General features: G+C 43.8%; 1 protein-coding gene across 1 annotated transcript; it reads right to left on the bottom strand.

Annotated features, from left to right (window-relative positions):
- On the bottom strand, positions 1-10754 carry LOC311492255 (alpha-1A adrenergic receptor-like). The gene is made up of 2 exons (XM_084550488.1): positions 9620-10754; positions 1-1357 (listed from the first exon to the last, which is right to left on the bottom strand). The coding sequence occupies exons 1-2, from the start codon at positions 10581-10583 to the stop codon at positions 792-794; spliced, it is 1530 nt and encodes a 509-aa protein (XP_084406614.1). The 5' UTR covers positions 10584-10754; the 3' UTR covers positions 1-791.
- Between the last annotated feature and the right edge of the window lie 566 nt (positions 10755-11320).

The following is an 11320-nucleotide window of genomic DNA, read 5'->3' as shown; positions in this document are numbered from 1 at the left end:
TCTACCTCAGACACTCCAAACTGTTCACCCTTCAGTCAGGACACGGCAAATCACATCCATTTTTATTTCAAACTTTAGATTCACTCACCATCAGAACGTGACAGCGCCAAGTTCCTTTCAAAGGGGAAACGGACAGATTAAGAGTTTTCCTTGAAGCAGCATTTAAGCAATGTTCTAATTTTATTTCTCGATCACATTTCTACAAACATACAAACAAGATGATGCCTAATGATTGTGCGCACAGCAGAGAAAACGGGTTATACTTTACTTCCACAATATACCACAAAGATATCAAGTGACTGCAACAACAGGCAGGGTCCTTGTCTCATCACGCTTTTTACTTTTTTTTTTGTCGCGTTCAGTCTTTTTACAGGGCAGATGGGATTGGATCGGAACTAAAATGGATACAGGGAAGGCCGTGTTGGGTGGACATCATTTCCGAAGTGATGTGTTTTGTCCTTTAAAGCAAAATGCATGCACGGGTCTCTTTCCAGTCTAAAGATGGAGGCAAACAGTGTTTTTGATCGACTGTCTTGGAGCCCCTTGCTGCTCGTTGAAAGAAACTGTCTGTGTCAATCACAGATACAGCAACACAGAACAAAGTACTAGTGATACAGCAGCGTAGTCAATAGTTATCTTCACTTCACACTGACCACTAATCACAATGACAATCCACTGACTGATGAATGATCATGGGGCCGTACAGTGAAACCTATGAAATCCTACATCCATGCTCTGTTTGAGTGTGATCCCAATAAAGGAATTCATTCAGTAATGATGAGATACAGCAGTCACACATTATCATCGGGAATGATGATGTCTTTGTTGACACCTCCCTTGTCTTTAAGCTTCCTAAAAGAGAAAGAGAAAACGCCACTAGTTGTCTCCTCAGATGCTTTCCCTTCTCTGAAACTCCCTCTCAGACTACTGTGCTGGCAGTCTGCAGGGCTGCCAGGCAGCAGGTTGGGTGTGGAGGGAGCTGGCGTGGTGGCTCCCCAGATGTACAACGTTTCTCCCTCGATGCAAGGCGGCAGACCCTTGTTCAGGTAGCTGGGGCTCGGACTGGCTGAGGACGGCAGGGTGCGCTGGCTTCCGTTCAAGCAGCTGGAGTTGTGATCTGCGGAGCCTTTGCGGGAGTTTCCAGAGGAGCTGAAGTTGGAGGAACGGTAATTGTACGCTCTCCATCCGGGACGTTTCCGCTGGTTCCACTGACATTTTAGGATCCGAATGAAGGCCAGCTTGAACTCGCGGTTGTAGCAGGGGTAGATGATGGGGTTCAGGCAGCTGTTGAAGTAGCCGAGCCAGAAGATAACTTTGAAGAGGAGGTCAGGCGGGCGCAGGTTCACATTAAAAGACCCTGGGGACAGGAGAAAAGATAAATCAAGATGCAATAGTCAGTGGCTCTATACACAAACCTCTTGACCCTTCTTCTTGACTGTTTTATCTGGGCTTTTAAACTAGATTGAAGTAGACAGGGCTCAAATGGAAAGAAGTGATGTCACATACAGTACTTTAGTGTTGCTTAGGTTGCCAGCAGTTAGTTAAAACAGATCAACATCAATGTACACACAGTACAGAACCAGATTACTTTGGGTTTTCATTTTTACATTCTGAATTATATTTAAAATTATATTTATTTTTTTCATAATTGCACTTAATTTAGAGATACAAGTGTAAATGATTTGTTAAGGTCTGAAACCCAGATGGCTTTCAAGAGCTTGTTTAATTTCTAGCAAAAAGTCAGACGTGAAGAACAATTCCACCCTCATGTTTGTGTGTAAAGAATGACCCTAGAGCCAGGAGGTAATCAATCTGGGAACCCACTGATCATCAGCTGATGACTTCTGGGGGCAGAGGCCAATGTTTCAGGTCTTCCGGTGCAGCAGGCGGACATCCAGATGACAGAAATACAAATATCTGAGCTAAGACTTCCTGGTCCTTGAGCCAGTCATTGTTTGCAGCATAACTAGCAGTAGCTAGGAGTTGATGGAGGACAGAACCAGTTTACAGTCGCTTTGCAGTTTTTGTTTAAGGTGTATACTTGACAAACGTGACAGTTAGCCTGCGTGTTAACAGGTTATGATAATGTTCAACCTTTGGTGCTTCACATGTACTATTTACCTGCCTCAAACCTAAACCTGTTCAAACATGATTGGTCAACACTGCTCAGGACTACAAACACAAACCAGAAAGCTTCTGGTACTATGTACTTGTCCATTGCTTAATTAATCCCCATACTGATGCACAGATGTCTATTAATAGATATTAGGAGGTGATTAGCTGCAATTCAGCCTGGAAGCAGGTGGGAACAGCTCCTGATTCTGTCCAAATTCAAAAATATAATGACTTGCACCTCTAAAACCCACTAATGAACATGCTGAATCTCATTTATTTCTGTGAGTTTTGTAATTTTAGGGAGGGTTTCATGATTTAATTGGTTTCTTTAGGCGGTTGCCAGGCAACTAGCAGAGATTCTTGATTCCACTCCCTCATGCTCTCGTGCTAAACTAAGCTAAGCTAATCACAGCCTAGCTCCATGTCTATAGTCAAAACCGGATCTTTTCACGTATGGTGTATTAATCAAACATGGACCAGCCTTTACAAAAGCACTTCTCAACACTCATACCAAGTCTGTTAGGAAAAATACATATAAAATTATACACAACATGTATGCTGGGATGGTGCAGTGAGTGGTAACAGAAGACTGGAAGTGAGTTTCTGATTAAATGTAAATTGAATCAAATGTCAGACTAATGGAAAGAGTCATCATCATGGCCTCTACCCAGTTAATCAGGTATATAGATCTGTACACGTTTCTTTGTTATTTGAGCTGTTTTAACGGACGTGGGCTTAAAGTTCAGACTTGCAGCTTTAATTTGAGGTTGTTTGCACCCAAATGGGAGGAAAGATGTAAGAACTGCAATCAGTTTTACTCAGTCCCTGGAGGCTCCAAAATAATTTAATCACAAAGCCGCTGTTTATTTTTAATACTTCATCGGGAGCCCTATGCAGACAATGGCTGCCTAAAGTCTGGAGCCTGTGTGGACATCACCAAAGAATGGGTTTCCACCTTTGTGATGTTTTGCCAGGCTGTTACTGCAGTTGTAGTTTAATCCTTGTTTTTTCTGCCTTCTGTTTTCTGAAGTAAAACCAAAATTACAAAAAATGCAGCCATGTCCAAACACTGCGCAGCACGGAGCTATTGTGAATCGGATAGATGCATCCTCACTCAACATACATAATGTCAAGATTTGGTTGACTGCAAGTCACGTTACACCCAGTAGGTGGCAGCATTGATTAAGAATACATTTTTTAGACTACTGCATTTACACACTCCACGTGGGGACCGTCACTTTCACATGCCACATATCAGTCAAGACCTTGTGTTTAGAAAGGCCTTCATAAGTAGATAATGCACTTGCTTTTAAGAACTAAATGCAGCCACTCTATATTTGCACACGAATACAGAGAGAGAGCAGGATGACCCTGGATCCCCTTCTAGATGAACACACAGTGGGAGAGGAGAGTTGCCTTGAGAAAGAGCTAAACATTTTCATTGAAATGAAATGGCAGTTTATTCCATGGGAGGTTGGGGAAGTGACAATAAGTTTTCCCCTTTTCATGCATGCAGACAGCATCGTCTTTGCAGAACATTTATGGCTGAAGGTGTGTGTCAGACAAAAAGATCCTTGTGAAAAATAAATAAAATCCCAGATATTCTACGGCAGGTTTGCTCTTTATGTTACAGAGTGAGTTTGGCCTGGATGACATCGCATTAATCTGTCCTCATGGTACTCTTTGTCCCACTTTGGCTCAGTTTAAATAGAGGAAGGATATCGCACAAACTAATGAGGTGAGAGGGAGAAGACCGATGACAAAATGGGGTATTAATAAGCACACCATGCGTGGGATCAGTGTGAAACAAAAAAAGATGTTCCGTGTTTGCGTGTGGGCAGATGTGAGTAAAACTGTTTTTTTTAACGCCAACCCACGTTCTTAAATCTATATCACATTCCTGGAGAGACCGGGGATGCCGTATTATCTCAGGCTTTCAAGTGTGAAATTAACTCTGCTGATAACAGAAAGCGACACCTCGGCTTATTCAGCAGCTTTGACGATTACTTTAAGAGATACAAGTTGCGTGACACATCACGCAGGAATGATGCAGGTGGAAAGTTTCTTAGCGTAAGAACTTGCTCGGGTTTGATGCCGCAGACACGCTGGCATGTCTGCAACTATGAAACCAGGCAGCTCAGTTTTTCCATTCAAGATCCAGCAAAGCACATGCGCGCACACACACACACACACACCAACCACCCTTGTTCAGTTCAGTTAACCTGGACGAAAGCGATTGTTCGACATTGTGAGGAAATGTCACTTTCAGCTTTCATTTTATTCAGTGGCTCCAAGCGTTACAAACCGCCTGCATGTGTGTCGGTGGCCAGACTGTGAGATGAAACTAGAGAACGCTGTTTGAATGTGCCTTGGCCTCCGGAACTGCAGATGAATGGGTGTCTTTTTGCTGCTACTTTCACATGCCATTTTCCCTTCTGGACGGCCACTTAAACGTGATTACATAACTGAGTTATGAGTGTGACTGGGATACAGAGAAGGGGTGAGGTGGAATTAAAACCTGGTCGTTCTGTCGTTTATCTCTCTGTCTGCATCCATCTCCATTTGTCAGTCTGTTTCTGTTGGTTACAAACGATGATTCTTTAAGACTTATTTTCTTTTATAACAGACAAGTAAGAGACAAACTGACCATAGAGAAGCAAAGCTGCCGTATCTTTACATAATAAAAACACATAAAAAATGATTAAAAAAAAGTTCCAGTACTAGAAAATGATGTTGCTAGTCTAATGTTCAACTAGAGGCTTAATGATGTTGGCTTACCAAGATCCCAAATGTTCATTTATTTGTTTCAGCAGCAACAAATATCTCAGAGCTCCGTGCTAGGACAGTGCTTTTCTTTTCAATTTCCATTATTAGATAATTATTTTGAATTCCCATTAATTAATAACAGTCTAACTCTATATAAAGATGTGGCATTTTAGTGATATAAAACTATGAAAAGCAGCGATAATTCATTCAGGAAAATGTTGGAATCTTGACTAATTTATTAGTTAATGAATTAACTGATACTTTGAATTAAACTTTGAGTCCTCACAAATAATCATTTTCTCTTAGTGGCCCCTCCTAGTGAGGAAAGGCCTGTGTTTAGGAAAAGGTTTACACCTACAACATGTCCTTCATTTATTAGCGTCTCCAGTGAGGTGTAATACATGTATGTGTTTCTGTCTCTCTTGCAGGTGGGGCCCATAAACACAGAGAGGCTCCTACGACGATCAAAAAGCAGGAACACTGCCATCGTGTTTCTGTTTCCCCTTTCTGCACGAGCACAGGATGAATACGCAGGAAACGCCGTCTGACAGCAGACACTCAGACAGCCAGATGCGGTACGTGTTTGTGTATTCAGGTCCTGTGCAAATGTGGTCCATTTTTGTCTTTTTCAAGTGTTTATGTTGAAAGTCTATAGTATAAACTGGCAGAGGATGCGAAGGTCTCGGCCGCTGGACAATGGTATATAGATAACCGTGGGAGGGCTGCAAGTTGGTTGTCTTGGCCCTTCTGTTAAGAGAAATGTTTGCACCTCCTTCCTGAGGACAGGCACACACACACCCATACACACAATCACACACACCTCACTATGAAACACAGGAACATCTTAACAAAACAAGACATCCTGTTATTCTCACTAATTGGGAGAAGCAAGCTAATTCTGTGCCACACACAGGCACACACAATCTGCTCTCCCAAAACGCACACATCCTCTTCCATAATGCACCAATAAATATGATTAATACGTGCTGATCTAAAAGGACAGGAGCTTTATTGCCCTCTCACATTACTTTCAATGAAACCAAAGCACAAGGCTATTTTTGGAAAATTGCGCTGACATCCCGGAGACCCTCGCCTTCACCCCCCACTGCCCCGTGGCCCCTCCAGCTCGGCTCTGCCACCTCCTTTCTTCTCCATCGCTTTGACACGTAGCACTCTCATTATTTTTCCCTCTCCAAAAGCCATTTCAATTACCCCCGGAGCACAGGGCCCGGAAAGCTCAATGGAACAAACAAAACTTATGAGATTTACACGGAACGCACACATACAGTATGTCTCCCAAAAATATATCTCCCGACAAGAAAACAATTGTTAACACCTCAAAGTGTTGGTTTTTCTCACAGTCGGGCACTCCACTCTCACCGCTTGCTAAATGTGAGGCCTTCACGGGACATTAGTTGCTGCGCTGGGTGTTAAAGAGCCGCGGGAAAATGTGCGCAATGAAATAACACGTGTAGCCCACTGAGAATTAATGATTTCTTATTGGAAAATAGCTCAGTGAAAAAACATCTAACTCCACATGAGTCCCTCTGCTAATTCTTCGTGTTTCACAGTGTCCTGAAATATCTTTAAACGCTTGCAATGTTTTGGGAGAATGCTAACATTAAGTTTTTGTGTAGAGCCGAAAACGCTGAAATTAGTTTTGCATCAACAAGTTTGATGACCCACTGATGGTTTAATTTTATAAGCAATATTAACTGTATCCAAGTTAAAATACACAACGTTTATCTTCTCTATGAGAGAATGAGAATAAGATCTGCTATCAGTGTACATGGAATTTTATTTTTGAGTAAATACGGTGATGAAGTCAAATTCACGGAATCAGGTGAATAACTTTATATGATAACCGCATGAGCATGTGTTTGTTTTTGTCCAGTCAAGTGACATAAATCCAGAAACCTCCTCACGCCGATAGAAAGATCTACAAAAATCTATTTGTGTGCACTGTTGCCGAGAGACACTCAAACAAGAAACCTACTTCGGATGTAGCCCAGTATCGTCGCAGTGTTTGTGTAACACGCCAAGTCACATCGTATTTTTTGGTTTAGGAATCTTGATGAAGGGACCACCTAACTCTGTCCTTAGCCCTAACAATCTCAGTCATTAAACGCCATGAAAAGCTTAAAATTTGTTCCCATGAAATATGAAATAATCCTGAAACTGAGTGCTATTTATATGTTTTTCCCTGATATCATGTAGATATGTCATGTTGCCCATTGTGCTGCTCAATGCTGTAATGGAAACTTGCTTGTGTGACATGTGAGGTTAGTGTTAGGGTCAGTCAGAGACTCTGTAATGATCAAATACAAGATAACGTGCATTACCACTGTAAGCTGCTGAAAGATCTGGACTAAAAAAACACTTTTTTTTGTCAATTGAAGATGTTACGGTGTCATTTTTTTTTTAATAATATGATACAGGAATGTATAAATATGAAATTACTTTACCTTACTGACAAACACGCAGAGTTTGGCGGCGCTCACTGAGTGTGTGTGTAAAATTTCATGCTGCTTTTAGTCCAAAGAAGCTGGCCTGGAGTCACACTAACTTAAAAACTTTGAGATATTGTTTATAATCAGGAGATCTGTATACCTTACTTTGCTCCAAGTTGAATGCGTAAAAGGAGACGTGATACTTTAAAAGCTGAAAAGGAATGACTCAAACTGTGGGAATGGTAGCGGCCGGCTTGCCATTTAAGTACAAAAACAAAAACAAGTTTTTAAGAGAATTTGAATCAGGTAGGTGAGGTCAGTTCTCAAAGGGAGGGTTCGCAGACTTCCTCGAGCTGCACACAGCCTCGCTTTCATCTTTGCAGGCTTTTAATTGTTTCAAAACCTGCAGTGTTGGACGAGAGTGAGGCATCTGCAGCCGCATTGACAGACACATGTGAACAGACTTGCATGCATGCTCATAAACACGCATAAATGTTTCATCACTATTCCTCACACACACACACACAAAGCATACATGCCGCCCATTGCCACACGGGTGCACACACTGGCAACCAGGACCGCCACATACATACATATCAGTGACAGTATGCAGAGGAAGCGGCAGGGTAATAACAAGTGTGAAACAGGAAATCCCACTCTGTGGGAGGAGGCTAATGAATACTCTACGAGCAACATGAGGAGAGTGCTGCTGTCCTATCAGACGTCTCCTTATTTTATCAGATTTAAGCCCCACCAGGGAGCAAAGGCACAAACTGAAAAACAACTTCTCACACAAACTCCCTTTGGAAAATCGAGGAGGCTCTAGTGTTGTGGAAGAGAACACTTCTAGGGCCTTGCTTTGGCAAAGTTTGATGTGTGGGGGGCACATTTGTACTGTAGTGGCATTCTGTGGACTTCATCGCCAGAAGACTGCTCAACTTGTTTGTGTGCTTCTCTTTCATTTGTCTCTGAGGCCACTTAAAACGCGTATGACATTCAGTGGTGTAGTGCTTTATCACAATGTGTCGCCATTATACAGGAGAGATTGTAAAGAGAAGCATCCCTTGCGGGGTTTCTTGGCAGTTTGTTATGTGGTGTTAAAGATGGCCCTCCTGTAGCACCCACACTCACACACAATGAGAGATCTGCAAATCAGAACATTTGGAAAATTAGTTTTGGATCGTCTTTTTAGCAAAATAATCCCTGCTATGTGGTTCTGCAGCGTGATCCTGCCTCAGGTAGTGTGTGCGTGTGTTTGTGTTTGTGTGTCCATGTGAGGTTGTGAGCTGCAGCTTGAAGCCAGTGGCAAAAACACTCTCACCCATTGTGACGAAAGATAAACAGGCAATACACAAACAACATACACATTCGCAGCCCGCAGTCGTCCACAGGTTCAATGTCCTGGAAATTAGAAAGTCAGGAAAAAGACCATCTACGACACACCATGCTTGTCTCGCTCAAAGAGCCCTTTGGTCCTGAAATAACCACAAAATAAAGACTTAATGTTTTGTTAGCCTCCTGCCACAACACAGCCCGTGGCGTGCTTGTGCGTTCCGCCACGATACACGGTTTAATTTCCGCTGCAGTTTTTTTTTTTTTTTTTTTTTAACAGCCTTGACAGCAGGGTGTTGTATGCTTGCCAGTGTTGGAGGCTGGTGGAGCCTGTCTGACCATAGCAGAGGGAGGCCAGCTACTCTTGATTTTGTGTGTTGGCTGCACCAACATATTAACTGAAACTCAGGGAATACAACAAAGACAACAATATTAATGTTAGAATTCCTCCTCAAATGTTTTGTCGCCTTTATGGGACCTGAGTTCAGAGACTGGCTTTAGAGTGCAAATGGCGCAGAATCGTCTGCCAGGATATAAAGTCGATATGATCAGATACAATGCACAAACAGAGGCTGAAAACAGATGAATAATACAGATTCCTGCTGCCTCGAATATCGAATGCTGCCATAATATATGTGTGATGTAATTATTTATTCCAGCAGTATATATTGACCGCCACAGTATATCAGAGTCCCCATTGGTCTGGTGACAGATCAGGGCAGTAAACGGTGAGACTCGAGATTTTCCCAGTGCCTGCAACAGACATGATTTGCAGGGTCTGCAGCAACCTCTAACAGCCCCAGTTTAATCTCCTGCTGACATTTAAATGACTGTAATCTATATGTTGTAATGAGTAATATGACGTGTTTAAACTGAAGTGGCATGTGAGGAAAATTGGGTTACTTTTTTTTTTTTGAATGAGTAGCCTATAACCATATGTGAACTGCTGCACCTACCTATGGGTAATGCGAGAAAGAAGGGCAGCCAGCAAAGGGTAAACATGCCGACCACGACTCCCAAAGTTTTAGCTGCTTTCTTCTCCCGGGAGAATTTCAGAAGTTTCACCGTGAGGGAACTTCTGGCCTGGGACGCACGGCCCTTGCCGGTGCCTGTACTGCCGGGATCCTCATGCACCTGAGATCCCTTGTGGATCCTGAGGGTCAGCTCGCTGGAGTTCATCCTCTCGCGCATCACACCTGCCTCCAAGTTCTTAGTGGTCCTTTTGGCGACTATGTACACGCGGCAGTACATGACCAGTATAACGACGAGAGGGATGTAGAAGGAGCCGAGGGAGGAAAAGAGTGCGTAAAAGGGTTCCTCTGTGATGGGACACACCTTGTCGTCCGGCGACGGCGGCTGCTTCCATCCGAGCAGAGGTCCGATGGAAATGACCACCGACAGCACCCAGACCCCGAGCATGGCCAGCAGAGCCCGCTTCTCCGTCACGATGCCCGGGTACTGCAGCGGGTGGCTCACTCCGATGTAGCGGTCGATAGATATTACGCACAGGCTCATGATGGACGCGGTGCAGCACAGCACATCCACCGCCGCCCAGATGTCACAGAAGATCCTGCCGAACACCCAGTAGTCTAGGATCTCAAGAGTGGCGGACACCGGCAGCACCGTGGTGCCAAGCAGCAAGTCGGCGATGGCCAGGTTGATGATAAAGTAATTGGTCGGGGTCCGCAGGTGCCTGTTGCACACCACAGAGAGAATGACAAGGATGTTGCCCGCGATGGCAAACACGATGAAAGCCCCCAGCACCAAGCCGAGCGGGATGGCTCGGGTGAGGTCCACCTCGCTGGGCACCGAGTGGTTTCCCCGAGAGCTGTTGGTGAAGTTGACCAGAGAAGACGCCCAGTCGAGTTCCGAGGAACCATTTTTCCACAACTTTGTGACATTGTCAGTGCTCAGACTCATTTTGACTCACGAAGTCCTCCATAGCAGGCTTCAGATCACTTGTAAGTGCAACTCTCGAAAGGGCTTAACCAAACACAAACTGACAAAATAAGCCCTATGGCATGGTTCAACTGCGCGTTTAGAAATTCGTTTCCAAATCGGTTTTACCAGAGAAACCTGTTCATTGTGCAGCCGTGCAGTCCTCACGCAGTCCCACTCCTTCCACTCTCCTGAGGGCTTAGTGGAGAAGTGAGGGGGGCAGCAGTCATCTCCTGCCTCCTCTCCTCCACACGCTGCTATGCCATATACTGACCAAACATACCTAAATACAAGCCCATGAAGTGCGCATGACGCACCACAGGATGAGTCTCGACTCCAGAGAAAATACATAGAGTATGTTTCTAGCATTTTTTGCGCAACTTTGTGGAACGGTGTGGAGAAATGCGCGTTTTGGGAGAAGCACTTCGTTGGTGTCTTGTATTTGTTTTTTTCCTTGCTGGGGGAGGGTGCTTAACTGGACAATTATAAGTTGTGTGCCGCAATCACTTTAACCTGGTGCCAGATTTGGTGCTGCCCTGTCTGCATAAGCAGCATAAATGAATGGCAGTAAGAAATTAGAAATTATTTTAATGGTATTCCTAACCATATGTCGGTGAAAGAAGACACTCCGTTTCTCTCTTTGTGGTCACTAAAAATATTTAGGAAGTTCAAGCAGTCAGCTTAAAAGTTTAAGCCTGTAAGGTCAGACTGAGTATGTT

Source organism: Chelon labrosus, assembly GCF_963514085.1.
Source record: "Chelon labrosus genome assembly, chromosome: 8".
Lineage (NCBI taxonomy): Eukaryota > Metazoa > Chordata > Actinopteri > Mugiliformes > Mugilidae > Chelon > Chelon labrosus.
This window is presented reverse-complemented; position numbering and strand designations above follow the sequence as displayed.

What these genes read in the sequence shown, in the direction of transcription:
- LOC311492255 (XM_084550488.1), bottom strand. Translation starts at nt 10,583, where the DNA reads ATGAGTCTGAGCACTGACAATGTCACAAAGTTGTGGAAAAATGGTTCC. An exon ending in CTTTCTCGCATTACCCATAG is followed by an intron (nt 1,358 to 9,619) that starts GTAGGTGCAGCA and finishes TCCTGTCCCCAG; the next exon opens with GGTCTTTTAATGTGAACCTG.